This window comes from Salmo salar, chromosome 15 (genome assembly GCF_965601325.2).
Source record: "Salmo salar chromosome 15, fSalSal1, whole genome shotgun sequence".
NCBI lineage: Eukaryota > Metazoa > Chordata > Actinopteri > Salmoniformes > Salmonidae > Salmo > Salmo salar.
This window is the reverse complement of record NC_138305.1, coordinates 42,439,420-42,462,228: the sequence shown is the minus strand read 5'-3', so window position 1 is coordinate 42,462,228 and position 22,809 is coordinate 42,439,420. Positions and strand designations below refer to the sequence as shown.

Below are 22,809 nucleotides of genomic sequence, written 5' to 3'. Positions count from 1 at the left end.
TAGCCCAAACTTTCATCTTTTAAATTGGGTTACGGTGTTTCTGTCAACATTTAGCGGGTCAAATACATTTATTTACCAGGTTACGGCAGTAGCCAGGTTTGGAGCCCTTGTACTTTTAAAGGTGAAGAACCATCATCTGTAAAAAGACAACCCCTAATATACAGAACCATCCACACACACCACACACACACCACACACACACACACACACACACACCCACACACACACACACACCACACACACACACACACACACACACACACACACACACACACACACACACACACACACACACACACACACACACCAGAAAATACAAGGCGTTGATACATTTCAATCCTCTCTATCTGCAGCGATACAACAGTGAGTTTAGATTCAGAATTCCCCAAATGGGACCACTTTGAGATTTTTTTAGCAACAAGCATCCACAAAATGAAAAACACAGGGAAGAGGGCTGGCCAGACATAACCTCCAACAAGAAAATAAGTTGCATACAAAGAGTCTTTTGACAGCCAGAGTTTGTCTCGTTAGTACTCACGTTAACGAGAGGGAATGAGTATGAGAGCTGCTGTGTTTCCTAACGAACATAACACAGCTCACTATAAGTGTATGGAGGTGTTGCCTACTGATACACATCTGTTTCTGGACAGCAAATAGACATATGCCAGCTCTGCATTAACGTGTGTATACTTTGTGAAACCTATTCCCTTTTCCCATATCCAGTTTATTCGCTCATATGCCTTAGCATCTCCATATCAGAAATGACATCTGTGGTTGAGGTCTGGTGGGCTCTATATAAGTTAACCCAGTTATGGTTCAGTGACGTGGGTAAATTCATCATTTCCAACTATCTGTTGGGGCCCCTGAGGGCCTGTGGTGGGGTGAGGACCATGCCTGGGCGGGCGGCAGTCCTCTGGGGTCTCAGATCTAACTCCAAGAGACTAGTAGCTTCAATCACCATGTGATGATGCGTGAAGAAAGCCCTTCATTCGCCATAAGCGGGGGAAATTAATTTGATACACTGACCCGCATGGCCATCTCCAAGACAAACTGGGTTTTAATTCATATCTGACGAACAGGGCCGTGCGCTCACTGGCGAGAAAAAGGAAAAGAATGCATTCACATGAATCCTGCGATTAAAGGGGGAGAGGAGAGCGCACAATTTGAGCTTTGAGACAGGTTTTTTCTCCCTCCTGGCTAACAAAAACAGCCATTATACAGTGTGTAGGTATCTGAGAAAATATAACATACAACATATCAAGCTAAAGACATTTATTTAATTCAGTGCAGTAGCAGTGACAAGCCACACACATGTTCAGTTTCTGTGATATTGATCAAATCCCTCTCCCTGTTCTTTGCTGTGCTGAGGGTTGTGTAGTGAGCAGGAATTGTTAAGAGTGAGTATGGTATGTAAATAAGGCCTCTCTCAGCCATTGGACTGCCGGGGTTGAGCACGCTACACTAGCTGCAGGACTGGAGCAGACAGGACAGATGGGACATAACAGAGAGTATGTTTATTCTCATGGCTGAGACTAGCCGCTGGCGTCACACGCCGCCCTGTTCTTCCTCTCCCTCCCTGCTTTATCCTCCTTTTCCTTCACCCTTTTACCCACCAGGCAGCAACTTGTTTAGCGTCTCTGGAAAAACAATTTCCAAACCCAATAAAAATCCTCCAACAGGTTTTCCCCTGGAGAGTAGCAGCTGACCCTCTATCCTCCAGACTCCATCCCGTCTCCCTCTCTCTTTTCTGAGGGACGTGGGCGGCTAGGTTCGTCCCTTCAGGGGGGATACGGTAAGATCGAGGGTAATGATGGAGGGAGGGGAACAAGGTCCAGGGAGGGCAGTCCAAGAAAAACTGTCACTTTGGATTTGTTAGGCGGGACAACACATGACCTTGACAGTGCTGTATTGTTCTGAAGCCGTTTCTGTGTAGAGCAGGAGAGAGGGAGCCATAGCAGCTATGGACACTGTAGTCGAGACGCTGAGCAGGGGCCATTCAGAGCAAGGTGCAGGCAGGATAACAATCTAGAGACAGGCTCGATTTGCGAGAGAGCATCATATCAAAAAACTGGGTCCAGACAAGGTGTAGTCAAAACACTGACTTATTAATGGCAGAGCCCAGAACATCGATACACAGACAACATTCCTCACTTCTATGGTTTGGGGGATGGAATAAAGGAAGCAGAGACCGCGCTTCGCAAAACAACTGTGCTTTTATGTGTCAACCACTATGCTATCAAACCAGAGCAGAGAATACTTTAAAGCTGTGGAGAAAGACAAGTATTTGCAATAGTCTGTGCAGTTAATGTAACCGAGGGAATCAGAGGGAGGGAGAGTGAAACCAGTGAAGGTTGGGTGATATATCAAATTAATGTTCCACATGCCTGTATTGCAAGAATCATAAAACAAATAAAAATGTATTAACGTTCTGTCTTTTTGGTCTAGTCTTCTTCGCTGTTTCTGTGCTGTGTAGAGTGTGCACCTTCCCACCTGCACACAGACACCAAACCCCTCCCCCTGCCACTCACAACAACAGAGGGAGAACGATAACTTCTTCCTCTCTGACAACAAGCAGTTTAAACACGCTACAGAATGGGTCATATGGACACCAAAACGCTCAGAGACATTATTTTACTGTAATAGACGACAACTTAACCTTTCCAACCATACACTTTTTATGTCTCAACTACCAAAACATAAACAGAGCAGACCCTACTAAAACGAGAGTATTATGCTCAGTTACTGTTATGCGCGGCACAGACTGTTTTGTGCTAGCTGTCTAGTCTGAGTTTTAGAAATGTGCAACGAGCATAAAAAGACGCATTTAAATAAAGAACTGGCAACTCGTTCTCATTCTGAGAAATAAGCATCTTCTTATCCAGATAGGTCAGTAGATTTTATCATCTAAACAAAGTGAACAGGTTGGTGTTGTTCAAACAATTGGAGACAGACAGGAGGGTGTGTTCATAACAGTTCAACTGTTCTACCTTGTTAGCAAAGCAAATAGATACAAGTTGACTAGACTTCAGCTTGCTACTTACTAGCATGTGGGTTTGTGCTTGAGAGATTGTTTATGAGACCTGTGTTCATTATCTATAATGCCTGCTACAAGAAGTTGTTCATTATTAGTGGATTTGCATGGTTCTGGTTAAATTTGTAACAAAAAGGGCATTTTCATAGACAGACTTGAAAGCCAGATCAGTGATTATTGCAACAACAAAAAAAGCAGGTTAAACTATTTTGATCAAATATTTAAATTATTAGTGCGTCTTATGGTTGTGGAAGGCTTATATTTAGCCTATGGAATAACTTCACAAGTCCCGTAATTCAGTAGATTATTCCTGGCTGTTTGAAATGCAGTGTATTGACCTTTAATTGTGCGACAACGCTTATATAGAGATATGTTGTGAACCGGACATAGTTTTGAGAAAAAAAATGACCAGATATGATCACCCAGCCCTAATTGAAGGCTTTTGGTCTTTGCTCCAGTGAATAGAGTACAAAGACAAGTGATGCAAGGGAAGAGTCAGCTGTTTCAAGCTGGTCAGTGGGTGTATGTCATGTCTGTAGAGGTGCAGGGTCTAGATATTGTCTTCTTCTAAATGCATAATGAGTGATGTTCCACTATCGGGAATAGTGATTTACTTGTAGTAGAGTGGGCAGACTGTACAGTGTGTATGTAAACAGACAGACAGGTGCTGTATGAGGGCAGGACTCACCTCTTCAGGTTTAGGAGGGCCCAGGGGATGCCTGTGGGGGTTTTGAATGCAGGCAACAGCTTCTCTCCCAGTTCTATGGCCTTCCTCCTGAACACCTACCAAAAAAACAGAGAGACTCATCAGCAAAAACAATCTCTTCATGTCATTCCGTCAATGTCTAAGAGGTGGTGACAGGGATCCACGGACAATGGCCATCAAGCTCATCCTGTCACATGGGCCTTTTTATCACACATGCAGCGTGGCTCTGCTTCCTGTTAGAGAGTAGGGAAAGTAGAGGCTGTTTCCTGGTGTATGTGTGTGTGTGTGTGTGTGTGTGTGTGTGTGTGAGAGAGAGAGAGCGAGACAGCGAGCGAGAGCGCAAGGCAGAGAGGAACAGAGAGAGCGAGAGGAAAAGAAAGACAGGGAAAGAGACAGAGAGATCGGAAGAGAGAAACAGAGAGAGAGTGTTTAGGCCCGCTTCCTGCACCAGGCTGATAAGAACTAATCAGATAAGAGCAGAGCGTTCCTTCCCATCCTGCACTGCACTCTGCTCTTCAATGCTGCGCTGCCTCACACCACCTCCCTCTCTTTTCCTCCCTTCTTCCCACCATCACAGCCCTGGATATCTATCTATCAACCCCTTCAGATCAGGGACAGGAAAATGTCACCATGTCACGAGCGCTTTACATTAAATCATATACAATGACACCAACATACAATGACAGGTAAGGCATCAAAGGCACATGTGCATCTTCCCGTCTATGTTGAGTCCTGAGAGGATTCTGTACTGTAGGAAATAGGAATACTAATGTAGAATAAATACATTCCCTATGAAGTCTCCAGAAGTTTCTGTGAATGCACTCACTCTCTGGGAGATGCCCCAGTCAATAATCAGAATTTCATTCAGACACGCTCTCAGGAAAAGTGCTCTGTGTGCAGCTAAATGCAGCGTATGAGAGTGTCTGAATGAAATTCTGATTATTGGGATCTACTGTAACTAACCGAAATAACAAAGCTGTACACATGATCATATCTGTGTTCCATCATCACATGTTCCTGTACTAGTTCTGAAGTGACAAGGAGCTGTCAGATGAGGTCGTAAGACGCTGTGAAGAACAGGGAGTGTTGGTCTTGGATATGCGCGGAGACGTCTCAAAGCAGCAAAAATCCGGTGTGTCACTGCCTGCCGAGGGACCTGTGCCACATGGCTTCATGCTAATCCAATTGTTGTGAAAAGATATTCTCTCCTCTATGAAGTATTAAAATGGCACATGTCCAGCCACTTAATAGCGGGGAATGTCTCACTAGTACCAAACGCCTGCACAAAGACGAGAGGGCGCGACTGAATAAGGTAAAACAGCAACAGAGTCGGTCTGTTGAAAGTCATTGAATTGGGTCTTTTCAAAAAGCAGATGTAGATGACGTATAAAGAGTACAAATCTCAAAGGCAGGAGCTGGTGGCCTTTCAAAAGAGGCATTCAGGAGCTGCGTCGGTACAGGGCGGTGCTATCACCGATCGTTTCATTCACTGGACACCCGCTGAGACTAGTGCCCTACTCAAAACAACACAGCTAGGGCAGTGTGCGTCAGCCACCAAATAATCTCCCGCTGTGTCCTTGGAGCTTCTGGACAAGGTCACCTGGTAACCTGTTCTACTAATAATCACTATGTCTCCCGCTGTGTCCTTGGAGTCTCTGGACAAGGTCACCTGATAACCTGTTCTACTAATAATCACCATGTCTCCCGCTGTGTCCTTGGAGCTTCTGGACAAGGTCACCTGTTAACCTGTTCTACTAATAATCACTATGTCTCCCGCTGTGTCCTTGGAGCTTCTGGACAAGGTCACCTGATAACCTGTTCTACTAATATTCACTATGTCTCCCGCTGTGTCCTTGGAGCTTCTGGACAAGGTCACCTGATAACCTGTTCTACTAATAATCACTATGTCTCCCGCTGTGTCCTTGGAGTCTCTGGACAAGGTCATCTGTTAACCTGTTCTACTAAATCCACAGCGCTGTTCCTTCTGCCCACCACTCCCCCCTCTGCTCTGTGATGAGGTGTGGGTTGTCCGTCTACCTCTCTCTCGCCACTCTGTCATTTATTACATTGGACTTTTATGGCTCGTTTCTGAGGAGGTTATGAAAGTAATCTGGAGCTCCCGTACCGTAAGTAGAGGACATCCACAAATCATCCCATCCCACCAGGGTTAGCACATACAGACAGGTCGAGACTGGAGATATCCTGTGTACCTACATCTCATCCAATTTGTGTGATTAATGCTTTTAATAATGCCAGGACGCTGGAGAATAAATAAACCAGACCCCCACCTAGAGTCATCAAGCAAACTGTCAACAAGGTTTAATAAGCAATCAAATTATCTGCAACCCCAAACAACCGGGCCAGGCTGGATGGCAGATAATATTAGTAAATATTGATAATGATAATCATATTCCTCACTCCAGTGAGTTTGAAGAATGACGTATCACTGATAAGAGAAAATGAGCTTTGAAGTAGAACAGATGTTATACAGAAAACAAATACAGCAACAGTTTTTTCCCCCAGGTTTCCTGATAATGAATAGGAATTAGGTAAACACTCATTTGGACGATTCAGGTCAAAGGAAACAAAGAAGGATGCAGTTCTGAAGATGGGGACACCTCCCCAGTAGTAAAAATACAACTTGCACACACCCTATTAGTGCAATAGGGGCCATATTTGTCCTCTACAAAGTAATTTAGGCAATAAGGACAAAGCAAGACAGAGACAGTGACACAAAGGCAGAGAGAGAGGGTGTAGTTTGTACAACAGGACTATGTGCCCGCCACTGGGAGCCAGGCTAACGGCTCCTGTGCTTTGGGGCTGTGGGGAAGAGGGCTGGACATGCCACTAAATAAGATGAATTACCGTGCTGGGCCGGGGTTGACTGGGCCGCCTTGCGGGACACAGCCCAAATTACTCTACGCGTCTGTGGGGAAGAACCAGACAGGGCACTGGCTCCTCCAATAGATCAACCCACACCCAGCTTTCTCCCATGGCCTAGCTGTCCCTGGATGAAGCCTGGCAGGGAGGGACTGGGGGGATATAGGCCCAGTAGTTGAAACTCCAATTCCTTGACATGAAGCTCCAGGGAACACACATCACAGGTCACCAACAGGACTGAAAATGGCACTATGAAAATTCACTTCACCATGGCTACCGTACCATAATATTTAGGTTAAATCTGAGAATTGACTGTACTTGCTTTCTACTGTAGCCATTGTGGATTCATATACATTGCATCTGGAAAGTATTCAGACCCCTTCACTTTTTCTATGTTACGGCCTTATTCTAAAATTGATTAAATTGCCCCCCCAATCAATATACACACACAATATTCCATAATAACTGACAAAAACTGGTTCTAGATTTTTTTCTCTCAAATGTATATAAAAAAACTGAAAAATCACATAAGTATTCAGACCATTTCCTCAGTACATTTTAGTCATTTAGCAGACACTCTTATCCAGAGCGACTTACAGTAGTGAATGCATACATTTCATACATTTCATTTCATGCATTTCAGTACTTTGTTGAAGCACCTTTGGCAGCGATTACAGTCTCGAGTCTTCTTGGGTATGACGCTACAAGCTTGGCACACTTGTATTTGGGGAGTTTCTCCCATTCTTCTCTGCCGATCCTCTCAAGCTCTATCAGGTTGGATGGGGAGCGTCACTGCACAGCTATTTTCAGGTCTCTCCAGAGATGTTTGATCGGGTTAAAGTCCGGGCTCTGGCTGGACCACACAGCTTCCCTGTGGCTCAGTTGGTAGAGCATGGTGTTTGCAACGCCAGCATGGTGTGTGCAACGCCAGGGTTGTGGGTTCGATTCCCACGGGGGGCCAGTACAACAAACATTTTTTTTTTATTATTTAAAAAAGAAAAAAGAAAATGCATGCATTCACTACTGTAAGTCGCTCTGCTAAATGACTAAAATGTAAAAAATGTAAGGACATTCAGAGACTTGTCCCGAAGCCACTCCTGTGTTGTCTTGGCTGTGTGCTTAGTGTCGTTGTCCTGTTGGAAGGTGAACCTTCATCCCAGGCTAAGATCCTGAGAGCTCTGGAGCAGGTTTTCATCAAGGATATCCCCGTACTTTACTCTGTTAATCTTTCCCTCGATCCTGACTAGTCTCTCAGACCCTGCCACTGAAAAACATCCCCACAGCATGATGCTGCCACCACCACCACCACCACCACCACCACCACGCTTCACCGTAGGGATGGTGCCAGGTTTCCTGACGGACGTGACGCTTGGAATGCAGGCCAAAATGTTCGAATTTGGTTACATCAGGCCAGAGAATCTTGTTTTTCATGGTCTGAGAGTCCTTTAGGTGCCTTTTGGCAAACTCCAAGCAGGCTGTCATGTGCCTTTTACTGAGGAGTGGCTTCCGCCTGGCCACTCTACCATAAAGGCCTGATTGGTGGAGTGCTGCAGAAATGGTTAACCTTCTAGAAGGTTCTCCCATCTCCACAGTGGAACTCTGGAGCCCTGTCAGAGTGACCATCGAGTTCTTGGTCACCTCCCTGACCAAGGCCCTTTTCCTCCGATTGTTCAGTTTGGCCGGGCAGCCAGCTCTAGGACGAGTCCTGGTAGTTTGAAACGTCTTCCATTTAAGAATGATGGAGGCCACTGTGTACTTGGGAACCTTCAATGCTGCACACTTTTTGGTAGTCTTCCTCAGATCTGTGCCTTGACACAATTCTGTCTCGAAGCTCAATGGACAATTCCTTCGACCTCATGGCTTGGTTTTTGCTCTGTCAACTGTGGCACCTTATATAGACATGATTTGGAAAGGCACACACCTATCCAAATCAATTGAATTTACCACAGGTGCACTCCATTGTAGTTGTAGAAACATCAAGGATGATCAATGGAAACAGGATGCACCTGAGCTCAATTTCGAGTCTCATAAGAAAGGGTCTAAATACTTGTGTAAAAAAAAAAGAAGAAAACTTAACGCTTTGTCATTATGGGGTATTGTGTGTAGATTGATAAAAAATATATTTTTAATCAATTTTAGGCTAAGGCTGCAACATAACAAAATGTGGAAAAAGTCAATGGGTCTGAATACTTTCCGAATGCACAGTATAATACAATATGGAATACAGATAGATATTCAGGGGGGTGTGGTAATATTATGATGGCTTTTAAACCCCCATGAGATCTCCAATCTCCATTGGTATGAGCTCAGTCCTGCAGATGTAAGCAGAGGATTTAGCTGTTTGTTTGTTTATTTGGAACCCATTAGCTTCCGCAGCAGGAGCAGCTACTTTTTCTGGGGTCCACCAAAAACATGACAAGTAACAAAACACAGATAGACAAGTACAGTCACACAAATGTTAAATACAAATGAAATGTTATTTGTCACATGCACTGAATACAACAGGTGTAGACTTTAGTGAAATGCTTACTTACAAGCCCTTAACCATCAATGCAGTTTTAAGAAAAATAAGTGTTATCTATTTTTTTAGTTAAGTAAAAAAGAAAAATAAATTATTAAAGAACAGCAGTAAAATAACAATAACGAGGCTATATACAGGGGGCACTGGTACAGAGTCAATGTGTGGGGGTACAGGTTAGTTGAGATAATTGAGGTAATATGTACATGTAGGTAGAGGTAGTGACAATGCATAGATAATAAACAGAGAGTAGCAGCAGCGTAAAAGAGGAGGGGGGGGGCAACGTCGACGACAATGCAAATAGTCCTGGTAGCCATTTAATTAGCTGTTCAGGAGTCTTATAGCTTCAGGGTAGAAGCTGTTAAAAGAAGCCTTTTGGACCTAGACTCAACGTGCCGGAACCACTTGCCGTGCGGTAGCAGAGAGAACAGTTTATGACTAGGGTTGCTGGAGTCTGACAAATTTTAGGGCCTTCATCTGACACCGCCTGGTGTAGTGGTACTGGATGGCAGGAAGCAACGATTTACAAACAATAAAAATACAAATACAAACAATACAACAACAAAAATGTGTGTGCGCACGTGTCCCCTCACAGTCCCCACCATTCCATGAGTTGTTGTTTAATCAATTTTTTAAAGATCATTTACACTGTTTGAGTATTTGTATTTATTATGGATCTCCATTAGCTGCTGCCAAGGCTCTTGCTACTCTTCCTGGGGTCCGGCAAAATTAAGGCAGTTATGACATTTTTCTAACGTTACAATACATTCATAACAGATTTCACAACACACTAAGTGTGTGCCCTCAGTCCCCTACTCCACTACCACATAAAATCCATGTGTACGTGTGTGTATAGTGCGTATATTATCATGTGTGTGTGTGTCTATGTTTGTGTTTCTTCACAGTCCCCACTGCTCCATAAGGTGTTTTTTTTTATCTGATTCTACTGCTTGCATTAGTTACCTGATGTGGAATAGAGTTCCATGTAGACATGGCCCTACTGGATGTAGTACTGTGCGCCTCCCATAGTCTGTTCTGGACTTGGGGACTATGAAGAGACCTCTGGTGGCCTGTCTTGTGGGGTATGCATGGGTGTCTGAGCTGTATGCTAGTTGTTTGAACAGACAGCTCGGTGCTTTCAACATGTCAATAACTCACAAATACAAGTAGTGATTAAGTCAATCTCTCCTCCACTTTGAGCCATGAGAGACTGACATGCATATGCTTAATTTTAGATCTCTGTGGACATCCATGGGCCAGCCTTGCTGCCCTGTTCTGAGCCAATTGCAATGTTCCTAAGTCCCTCTTTGTGCCACCTGACCACACGACTGAAAAGTAGTCCAGGTGTGACAGAACTAGAGCCTGTAGGACCTGCCTTTTTGATAGTGCTGTTAAGAAGGTAGAGCAGTGCTTTATTATGGACAGACTTCTCCCCATCTTAGCTGCAGTTGTATCAATATGTTTTGACCATGACAGTTTACAATCCAGGGTTACTCCAAGCAGTTTAGTCACCTCAACTTGCTCAATTCCGACATTATTTATCACACAATTTAGTTGAGGTTTTGGGTTTATTGAATGATTTGTCCCAAATACAATGCTTTTAGTTTTTGAAATATTTAGTACTAATTTATTCCTTGCCACCCATTCTGAAACTAACCGCAGCTCTTTGTTAAAGTGTTGCAGTCATTTCAGTCGCTGTAGTTGATGATGTGTATAGTGTTGAGTGATCCGCATACATAGACACACTGGCTTTACTGAAAGCCAGTGGCATGTCCTTAGTAAAGATTTAAAAAAGTAAGGGGCCTAGACAGCGGCCCTGGGGAATTCCTGATTCTAACTGGATTATGTTGGAGAGGCTTCCATTAAAGAACACCCTCTGTGTAATTGAAGATGGAAGGGAGTTCCATGTGTTCATGGCGCGCTATAAAATTCTGCGTTGCTGTGAATTCGTGTTGGACTTAGGAACTGAAGAGACCGCTGGTGGCATGTCTTGTGGGGTATGCATGGGTGTCTGAGCTGAAAGGTATTTGATTATACAGACAATCTGGAATTTTCACAGCAATACTTATCATAAAAGCTAGAAGAGAAGCAGTTAATCGCTCATCAACCCTCAACCAGGAAAGACTGGCATGCATGTTGTTGATGTTAGTTCTGTATGTGCAGTTAAGGGCAAGATGTGCTGCTCTGTTTTGAGCCAGCAGCTGTCTTTTTTTGCTGCACTTGACCATATTACTGGACAGTAATCAAGATGGGACAAGACCACAACCTGAAATACTAATAAAGTTGATGTGTCAAAAATTCAGAAAATATTTTTATAATAGACATACCCCTCCCCATCTTCATAACTTTTACAATATGCCTTGACCATGATAATTGACCATCCAATGTTATACCTAGGAATTTAGCTTCCTCAACTTGCTTACACCCTTTATGTACAACTCAAGTCAAGGTTAAGGTCTTAGAGAATGTTTTGAACCAAACACAATGCTTTCAGTTTTAGATGTATTTAAGACAAGTTTATTATTAAGCACTCATTCTGATACTGACTGGAAGCTCACTGGCTTTGGGTTCTGACAAGAAGAGTGTGGAATTATCTGGCTCAAGGTTTCCGTTAGCCGGTAACTGCTGGCTTTTGGCCACAAAATAATTTTTTAAAAAGCAGATAAATAAAATTGTTGCCGACAAAATAACCGGGTGAAAAAAAAATAAACATTGCAAAATAATGTTTTTCATTCATTGATGGAAATATCAGTCGACATAAATACTTTTGACCTTCATGCTTATTTGTCTAATGGTTAATTTGCATGATTTAGTGAAATTAAAATTGGCCTTTTGTGTGTCGATAGTCATGTATCACATTTATCCAACACAAATATCACACGCCCAGCATACAGAGCCTATTTTGAGAAGGACTTCTCCTGCAGCTACTCAGCTGGTTGCTGCTGGAATAAAACATGTCTTTATTATTCCATTCATTGTGCAACTATTCTAAATGCAGTCATGTGTGTAAAACAGTTTTGGTGCACGATTAAAAAGGGATACTATTTTTATTTCTCAACTGGTAATTGAAGCTCGCCTCACATTCACCATTCAACAGGTTATCAGCATGTCACCCACCACTTTACAATGTGAGCTGGACATAGAATGCATTTTGAAAACATACTTAATAGGAAAAATCCGACTATGGAAACGTAGAGGCAATTATTTTATAAAGACTTCATAAGTGACGTGTGAGTTTCCAGTTTGGGGAAGCTCATAGCCTATAAGCCAATGCAGCAGTAGGCCTATAACTTCCACTGCTCTTTCACACCGAGGATCAGGTATTATCGCAATTGTTGGAAAGATTTTTTAAATAGCTTACTGTAAGCAACTATAGCTTCAATATTTTATAATTCGCAAAGGATGTTAAAAAAACACTTTCCTAAATGTTCACGCAGCAGGCTTCTATACATTCTCAGGCACACACGCTCCCTCAATATTATCAGGACAGGGAAACCAGTCACATGCTCAGGCACACACGCTCCCTCAACATTATCAGGACAGGGAAACCAGACACATGCTCAGGCACACACGCTCCCTCAACATTATCAGGACAGGGAAACCAGACCAGACACTCAAGAGTTTTTCCACCTCTTCCACAATAATTTGACCCAACTCAAAACAGCAATACTTCTCTTGCATTATTAGATATTTTATACAAAAATATGATGGGTCAATGCTGTCATTTCACTTGAGTTTTTCCACTTTACTTGTGAAATATTGAAATGATTGCCAATATCGAAAGGTTTTGTTATAAATGACCCATCAAATTCAATGAATGATGGAGATGAATGAGTTTTCTGCCCATGATATCAGAGCTAAGGTTGACAATGCCTAGACAATAGCAATGTTTCCAAACTGGATCTTTTATCAGACAGAGTGGTCTGTCCCTCTTAAGATGCCATCCTGTGCTCAGCAGGCTAAAGCCTCAAACAGGGCCTGAAAAACGAATTGCTGGGGAAGAGCAGCTTTGTCCAATCTAATTGTGGTAAGCTGCACACACAGGAAAGAGGAGGTCAAATTGCATTACGAAATAAAACCCAGCAGGCTGTTAACCAGAGTGCACTGCCAGTTAACTTCCCCCTGACAGAGTGACTCATAGCAGTGCTGTCCTCCCTAAGGACTGAGGGGATCAACATTCAAAACAGGCCTCTGGACAGAACTGGGACTTTCAGAAACTGTAAAATTCAGAAAGTCAAAAAGGAGTCCTCTGATACTTTTTGCTGTGCCTAAGCACTGAAAAGATTGATTAAGCCATCGATTGGGCAGTGTCAGTGAAAGAACTCACCTGGTGTCCCCTGACATGAATGATTCACCTGATGATTGAAAAGTAACAACACTAAAGTCTTTAAGATCAGGGTTTGGGCCTCCCTGCTTTACTGTACTGCTGAGGTGCAGCGTTTTAATTTAGCAAAGAGCCCGAGGTGTGAGTTGAGGGGCCCCTCTGACCTCTCGGCAGGGGCTTCAAACTGCCCGCTGGGCATCACTCACCTCACATCTTAAATGACGACTCAGTCCTTTCTCCTCTCCTTAGTGAACGATTAAGCAGCTCGATAGAACCCCATTCCCTATTTCACCCCAATAAGTATTTTTTTGAGGAATGGCGTTCCTGTGCTTTCAGATTACTAGGTGCTATTTGTAGTTTGTGCCTCTCTGTTATGCCAACATTAATGAGGCTAACCACAGCAGATCATGCCCCGGGTGCAGGGGGAGACATTTTTGAAAGGACACTTCAAGGCAATTACCACACTCATTTGTAGGGATTTATCTTAAGTCAGCACTGTGTGCCTGCTATATGAGTGGCTGTAAGGCCCCTCCTCTGCCTCCCCCCTAGCTACTCATTACAACTAAGAATCCACAGCAGAGAGAGAGGCTGGGGGAAAGAGGGAGAGTGGGTTAGTGAGAGAAGGGTATTTTGTGGGAGGGAAAGTTTGAGAAAGAGAAAATGCCCTAGGAAGAGGGAGTGAGTGAGAGGAAGAGACGACATTAGAAAAGTAGAGAGAGATTCTGAGGGGCAGCAGTAAACCCAAATGAGGTGACCTAGATCTTGTGTCCTTCTGTCGGTCTACTCAAAAACCAGGAGAGACTGGTCACATTCAACTTATTTTTTTCAGTTAATTTTTTTTTGCATTTAACTCAAATAATGACCTCCATGACATTGATAAAATGAAGCCTGGTTTGTTCCTCAGGTAACTTTAATATGCTGAAACTGTACTTTTATATTCAAATGAGATGGGTAAACGTTACAGTATGTTTGATATGCTAACGTTACCAGCTATCAATATTGTCTTGCAAGCTACATTTAGCTAATGTGTGTACGAACAACAAAATAAACCCTTTAATTGTCTGCACATGCTTGTAAATTGTTGCATTATTCAAGAGTGAAATATGGTTTGCATGCATTATTCAAGAGCGTAGCTAGCTAATATGTTTTAGAGGAAAAGTTGCTTACATTGTTGAATAGCTTGCAATCCTACTGGCTAGTCAGTGGCTACTTTAATACTGATATTTAAGGTACATTTTTAGCTGCAATTTAAATTGAAATGTTTATGTACAAATTAAGCAAATTCAAACCTCTTCATGCTGCCTCTCAAATGTTTGTCAATGAGAATAGCCTCAGAGCAAGAATGCCACGTTGCCAGCCACAAAGAAAGGTAAGGCAAGGATGGCATGTAAATTGAAATGTTTATGTACAAATTAAGCAAATTCAAACCTCTTCATGCTGCCTCTCAAATGTTTGTCAATGAGAATAGCCTCAGAGGCAAGACCAGGTGCAGGAAAACGGACTTCTCTGCCACAAGCGAGATCCTTTGGTAGCGCTAACATATAGGCAGTGGAATGGGACTATCTAGTACTGGAGCGGATAGCCATGGCCTACTTAGCCGAGGAGCAACCATTTCCCCAATCTACTCTAAAGACCAAAAGGGCACATCAAGCTCTGACACAGCCTATCAACTGACCAGGGCCCAGATGTGTGGCTTAAGCTCAGTGCCACCCGACTAGGTTTTCACACTCTGGTCTATAAGCACACTTCAAGCAGTTTTAGAGAGCGAGCGAGAGAGCGAGATGGAGGGAAGGAGGGAGGGATGTGGTATGTGTTGAAAGAGTCCTTAGATGAAGAGGGACCTCCGCTGAGAATGGACGAAAGGCGCGTAGAGGCAGACAAGGACGTCCATTCACACAGGAGCAGGAGGGCTTAGTGCTGAGAGCAATCAGGACCGGACAGACAGGAGGGAAAGGCTGAGCTGACGGGCCCTGCCTGGCTGCCTCTTTCAGCTCACACTTGAGGACCCTGGACTGCTTTAAACAACGGTTTCTCAGCAGCTCCTCAGCAGTCCTCTTCAATACGGCTTATTGTGCCTGAGAGCCTCAGAGCTGAACCCACTGAGCTGGGAGGAGGAGGTGGTGGAAGAGGAGGGCTGTGGCCGACTACAGAGTGATAAGCTGCTCCCAGCAGCCCCATTCCCAAAGTAATTTAGGCCTACGTAAGGCAAAGATGAGCTGGGATCTTCCCCATGTCTGAGGGAGGAGAGGAATAGTTGTGTCTATATGCCTGAACAAACTAGCCACAGTACTAAGATCTTCTCTCTTGTAAAAAACAAAACAGAAGGTTCTCCCTGAGGGGGTAAATGATGGTAAACAACCAAACAGAAGAGAAGAGGAGAAAAAAGCCCTGGTGTTTTCTGGAGCCTAATCCTTCAGGGGTGGAACTGGCTCAAATCTGCTGAATGCGAGGCACCACTCGCACACAGGAACATAGTCCATAAATTGATGACAGCAGTGAGGAGAGATCCTCTAAAAACCTGGATTGAAACCGATCCATGGAGGAGAGGACACTGATATTCCCCGGGCCCTGGCTCTCCAGCTAATGAAAGTCATGTGCTGCGGAGATCTGCCCTATAGCAGAGAGTCCGACACAGGGTCTGTTACACCAGTCACGACACATATCACTTCCCCATGTGTTCCTTATCAATTACACCTCAGTCACAAAATAGGCAAGAGAACGGGGGAGAAAACACCAAGCTCATTACCGTCCGTGAATTGCTAGCTTGTATTGATTGGAGTTTGTGCCTGGCAAAGTGCTGCCGTGACTTTCCAAGATAATTATGTTTCAGTCGTCAGTGCGTTTTCTTTAATTCATTCATTCTCTCTGTTAATGGCGGGGTGACTCTGAGAGGCACGCAATGTAACATGGCACGCAGCCCGGAAATAAGAGATTTATTCAGGAGCCGAGCTAGCGGATGTCTTTATTATGTCCCAGATAGGCTGGCTCCATTGTGTTGGCTACGGCGGCGGTGGTGATGTGAGATGAATGAGCAGATGCTAGGTGATAGAGAGGGGTTTTATCTGTGCATGATCCCATTGAACAACTCTTGCTGGGGCACGAGAGCTGCTGCATTAACTCAGGCATTAACTCAGGCATCCACACACACACACACACCTGACAGATACAGTACAAAAGGCACACGCATGATAAACCGAGGGGAGAAATAGAAAATGAGAGGAAGAGATTGTAGGGTAAGCTATAAAAAAAATGATCTAGTCGTCCATCATGGCTTTCACTGCACCATTGACCACACTAAGCGTTATTGAAAATGAAATGAAAATAAGTGATTGGGGGGGGAATTCCATATTATTTCTGACAATATATTGTATCGTATCATTTTCACAATATAGTATAGCTTGTTCTCCATGTTATTTTTAACTAGGGAGCCAATTTGTTTTCAGAACTTTTATTTCCTTGACTGATCAAAACCCTAAACTTTTCTCATAGCTCTCTTGTCCCTCTGCAGTCGACATATGGTGAGCAATATGTTTGGAACACCGAATCACAATAAAGTCACAGTATCAAATCGCAACATATAGAATCATGAGAATCGCAAAACATTGTATCGGCACCTAAGTATGGTGATAATATCATATTGCGAGGTCCCTGGCAATTCTCAGCCCTAATGAAAATGAGTATATTGTGCGTGTCTGTATGTAGGGAGTAGCTCAACATGAGCCGGGTCATGTCTGCCTGTGCTGCTATTCAGATGGAAATGAGTGGCTGAAAGAGGGCACACTGCCTGATGGAGGGAGATACAGAGACAGAAAGAGAGCGAGAGAGAGGGAGCTAGAGAGCCAGATAGAGAGCAAGAGATAGACCTCTTAGCTCCTGTGGAGTGAATGTTCTGTGTCCCACCAGGGACCACCTGTCAGGAGCGATAAAGCAGGTTGGATCAGAGGAACTGGGCAGACAGACAGACAGACACACAGTTCCTGCAGATGGGAGGAGAGGAGAGGGAGAAGGGGAGAGAGATAGCAAGAAAGAGTAAGAGAGCTAGATGGGGGAGGAAGATGAAGAGGGGGGAGAAAGATGAAGAGGAGGAGGGGCAGCATCGTGGCTGGCTGTTGTTTGGCCGTCTTGGCTGGGCTCCACCAAACCAGCATGTGGGCGTCAGGCAGGCAGGCAGAGGAGCCAGTGGGACAGCTCCTGTCTGCCAGGCCCTGTTGGCCCCTCTCACTACCAGCCTTGAAACCTTGATTATGGCATTGTGTTGGGGAACAGACGCACATGTGCTGCTGAAAGCCCTCTCCACCACATGGACACGAGGGCTCTGGCCCTGGTACTCTCCCTCGCTGATCACTACACTCCCAGAGGATATGTCAGCCAGCCAGCCAGCCAGCCTCTCTCTCAGCCAGATAGGCTCTAGGAGAGAAAACAGAACAAATAGCCTTCAATCCTTTCCTCCTGTAAGGCTCCACTTGCACCATCCTCACAACATACAGGACCACATAGAAAGAGACTTACAACACCACCACCACGACAAAACGGGCGGGATAAGACCTTCCTCCAATACCCTTAGTGGGGATGAGAAGATGGGTGTCAACGCAGCAGCTTACGGAGCGAGCACAAATGGCAGGCTGGGGGATTGCGTTGCTGCAGACTGTGCTAGGTTACAGCACACACAAGACGCTAGTCTGGGAGGTCACCACACCGCCGCTCGCTGGCGCTCAGACACCCAGGGTGTTTCTCAATATGCATACTACCGTGCTCCACACTCTCATGCTCCAAGTGCATTCTCCAACGATGTTCTCCTGAGTATGTTCTTGTGAGGACAAGAGTGTAGAGAATGCATAAAACATTACATTTGAGAAGCACTTGCACTCCCCCTACTGTATTACCTCACACTGCACCTCCCCATTCACTGAACCGTCTTCCAGTCAGGACATTGACAACAATAGACAAAACAAGACATACAAAGCAAACATTTTACTTTAGAATTATCAGATAGATGTGAATCATATGCTAGTTAAACAGGCAAAAATTACCTAAAACTAATGTTATGCAAGGTAGAATCTTTCTTGGCTAGCTAGCCTATTGACTTACTATGGACTTAGCTACCCATTCACTGAACTGTCTTTCCGCCAGGACAATGGCAACAATAGGCCAAACAAGATATACAAAGCAAACATTTTACTTCCTAACTATCAGCTAGCTATATGTGAATCATAATAATGTAGCAATTATTCGTGGCTATCCAGTTAGCCCTATTGACTTATTATGGGCTTGTGATCGGGTAAACATGCCAAAATTAACACAGCATATATTTATTAACGTATCAAGATCAAATTTTGTAGTCACGCAACATATTACATATGAATAGGCAACATTTCATTCCGAAGTCGGAGTGTATTTTCTTTCGCTTTCGCTCAAATAATGGTTGATTTCAAGAAATGTTGCGTCGTATTTTTCGTGGTTGCGTCATATTTCTTTGCATATTTGCTGTTGAAGCTTGCATCGATGCATGCTTCAACATATGTACAAACAACATATGTACAAACGGAGCACGCATTCGAGAAAGGCCCTCCTTCCTCCGTTTCGCATATTTTGATTTGGACTCCTACTCCGACCCTCCCGTGCTCGGAGCACGGTAGTATGCATTTAGAGACACGGCCCCAGAGGGACACGGCCCCAGAGGGACACGGCCCCAGAGGGACACGGCCCCAGATGGACACGGCCCCAGAGGGACACGGCCCCAGAGGGACACGGCCCCAGAGGGACACGGCAGTGGGTGGACAACTGTCAGCTCTTACACTTAATTTACAGGGCACTCACTTTCCCTGCCCCACCCACCCTCAAACAGATGAAACATCTAATGAACCCAGCACAGCTCCCTGCTCTGAGAGTGCACACATTCATTACCTGCTGTCAGTGGGGAGAGGGGAGCACACATGCACAGCATAGTAGAGCACAATATTGGCTAGTCAGGCTCAACACAAGCACAGATGTACCATAATTTAAAGTCAACACTAGGATCATACTGTACAGTACATGCCCTTGAAATAGTTTTATAGTCCATGTACTTCCAATGAAATGGCATACATTCCTGCCTGTTCTCTCTTTGTAATGCAACTCAATTGAGGGAAATGTAGGGTGAGATTGATTACCATGTTCATAAATTAAACGCATTAGAGTGGACGATCACAATGGAAGTCTGATGTAGTATGTGGTTCCTGGACTCAATAGTACTCCTCTCAACCCCTCAAGAGAGAACCCTTCCTTGTGCATCATCACTGTTTGGAATGTAGGTTACGTAGTATGTAGGGAGATTGTAAATGAATACTGAAATACTGGCCAGGAAATGAAGAAACAAACACCACCACCTTAATGATGTGGAAATGGCACGGTCCCATCTGAATAGAAAATTCTCACCTCGTCAGACTGATCATAATATTCATTCTCATGGCTCTGGTGGGGCTGACAGAGCAGTACATGTTACAGTCAGCTCTTTTGACTGGGAAAATGAAAGGAGGATCATTTGCATAGACAAAAATTGCATATATCATTTGCATAGTTGAAACACACACAAGCCAATTTTAAACAATATAGCGAGGTAGTTCATTCATATTCTTCATTACAATAGTAACACTAGTATGACTTTTCACATGCCCAGTCAGTAGCAGAGTTCCATTCAAACACACAATGTAGAAATATCTAAACTATCCACCAGAGGCAAATACTTTGCATACTAGAACAACACAACTGAATGCACAAGTCAAGTGAATTACATGTGATGAATAGCCTAAGGACATTCATTCTAAAAGTTCCCTCTGGGCATCCCCATAATCAGAGGTATCCATAACAGCAAGGTGGGTTCATTACAAAAAAAAATGCTAGTGTTGTTAAAGTTGTCACCACACCAGCTTCAGGGAGTGACTAAATCCCTTTGCGGCATGCAGAAAAACAAGGCTGGTTACCGGGTTTTGTTGTGTGCTTGCCCCTTAGCCTACATTAGCATGCAATGCTGGGTCAGACCAGAGACAATAGAGCGGTGAGTAGTGTTTTTAGCTGTTTTTAGCTTTGATGATTATCCAGTGTGATCTTTGCAACAGGCTGACACAGAACAAAGGCTGATGGATTTCTTCTGCAGGCAGGGCCCATAAATGAGCACAGTGCAAAACAACGCAGCCAGCCCGCCAGCCCTCAGATCTCCATGGCCCAAACTTTTCTTTTCAAGATCCTCAAAGAGATGGTATAACCTTTCAAAATAAAAATCTCATCACATCCAAAGGACAACTGGGGATTTGCGCTGATGTTTTGATATACAATGCATTTGGAAAATATTCAGACCCCTTGACTAAATCCACATTTTGTTACGTTACAGCCTTATTCTAAAATGGTTTAAGTTGTTTTTCCCCCTCATCAATCTACACACAAAACCCCATAACGGCAAAGCAAAATCAGGTTTATAAATGTTTGCTGAAATATCCCATTTACAAAAGTATTCAGACCCTTTACTCAGTACTTTGTTGAAGCACCTTTGGCAGCGCTTACAGTCTCGAGTCTTCTTGGGTATAACGCTACAAGCTTGGCACACTTGTATTTGGGGAGTTTCTCCCATTCTTCTCTGCAGATTCTCTCAAGCTCTATCAGGTTGAATGGGGAGCGTCTCCAGAGATGTTTAATTGGGTTCAAGCGTGGAATCTGGCTGGCCACTCCTGCGTTGTCTTGGCTGTGTGGTTAGGGTTGTTGTCCTGTTGGAAGGTGAACCGTCGCCCCAGTCTGAGGTCCTGAACGCTCTGGAATAGGTTTCAAAAGATCTCTCTGTACCCTGCTCTGACTAGTATCCCAGTTCCTGCCACTGAAAAACATCCCCCACATTATGATGCTGCCACCGCCATGCTTGACCGTAGGGATGGTGCCAGGTTTCCTCCAGACGTGGCGCTTGGCATTCAGGCCAAAGTGTTCAATCTTGGTTTCATCAGGCCAGAGAATCTTGTTTCTCATGGTCTGAGAGTCCTTTAGGTGCCTTTTGGCAAACTCCAAGCAGGCTGTCATGTGCCTTTTACTGAGGAGTGGCTTCAGTCTGGCCACTCTACCATAAAGGCCTGATTGGTGGAGTGCTGCAGAGATGGTTAAACTTATAGAAGGTTCTCCCATCTCCACAGATGAACTCTGGAGCTCTGTCAGAGTGACCATCAGGTTCTTGGTCACCTCCCTGACCAAGGCCCTTCTCCCCCGATTGCTCAGTTTGGCCGGGCGGCCAGCTCTAGGAAGAGCCTTGGTGGTTCAAAACTTCTTCCATTTAAGAATGTTGGAGGCCACTGTGTTCTTGGGGACCTTCAACGCTGCAGACAGTTTTTGGTACCCTTCCGCAGATCTGTGCCTCGACGCAATCCTGTCATTTGCAAAAATGTCTAAAAACCTGGTTTCGCTTTGTCATTATGGGGTATTGTGTGTAGATTCAGGATTTTTAAAATGTTTCATCCATTTTAGAATAAGGCTGTAAGTAACAAAATGTGGATCAAGTCAAGGTGTCTGAATACTTTCCGAAGGCACTGTACTGGTGGTACTCAACCAGGCATAGTTAAATATAGAAGAAAAAGCTGATGTAATTGGAACGTAAGTCCTTTCTTTTGAATAGTGTTTGAAAATTGTTTGGAGGCAGGCCAAATTATTGAGCAGCCTGGCCCCTCAGAGGAATGGGCTGTGTGGTTTGGACGTGGTTTCTCTCTCTCCTGTAAGGTTCTGCCTGCCTGCTGCAGTGAGGAGAGAGCTAAGCTCTGCAGCCCTACAGACCTGTCCATGTGCACTCTAAGCACTAGAGCCTGACCAATTTATTGGTTGAACAATATTAATCATCCGTTATTAGCCTTTTAAGGATGTATTTGTATCAGTGTTTTATAGTGCGAAAAGAGGGCGCTCTATACATAAGCCCATCTTGCCTTGGCGCGCTACAGCAAGACTGGACACTATCACCCAACGCAACTACATCAGTCGGAGAGGAGAGTGAACTACGTTGAACTAACTGTTTATGGTTCTATGGTGAGTGCAGAGTAGATAGAAGTTTGCCAGCTCAATAACGCGCACTGGCCATATACTGTTACAAAGAGGGTCATGGTAGGGTGTAGGTGTCGTGAAAAACAATGGATGCTATGCCCAAATGTAAAGCAAGTGTCCTGCTAAGAATGTTCAACTCTGTGGTAACGTTAACTTTACAGCCCTTAAGTGAAGCCCATGAAATCTGGTATGTTATATTTGCTCTTTGCGAAGGGTATTATTACTCAAGCGCTTTCATTCTAATGTTTTCAGATGCACACCAAAAAAAACAGTAGGTTACAAAACAGTGCTTCGTAGCTACGTTTTGA

General features: G+C 44.1%; 1 protein-coding gene across 1 annotated transcript in view; it reads right to left on the bottom strand.

Annotated features, from left to right (window-relative positions):
• Nucleotides 1-22,809, bottom strand: part of LOC106571376 (mannosyl-oligosaccharide 1,2-alpha-mannosidase IA) — a 169,635-nt gene that overhangs the window by 45,068 nt on the left and 101,758 nt on the right. The window contains exon 5 of the mRNA XM_014144392.3: nt 3,720-3,814. Within this exon, the coding sequence (XP_013999867.1) occupies nt 3,720-3,814 (95 nt within the window). The remainder of the gene's footprint in view (nt 1-3,719; nt 3,815-22,809) is intronic.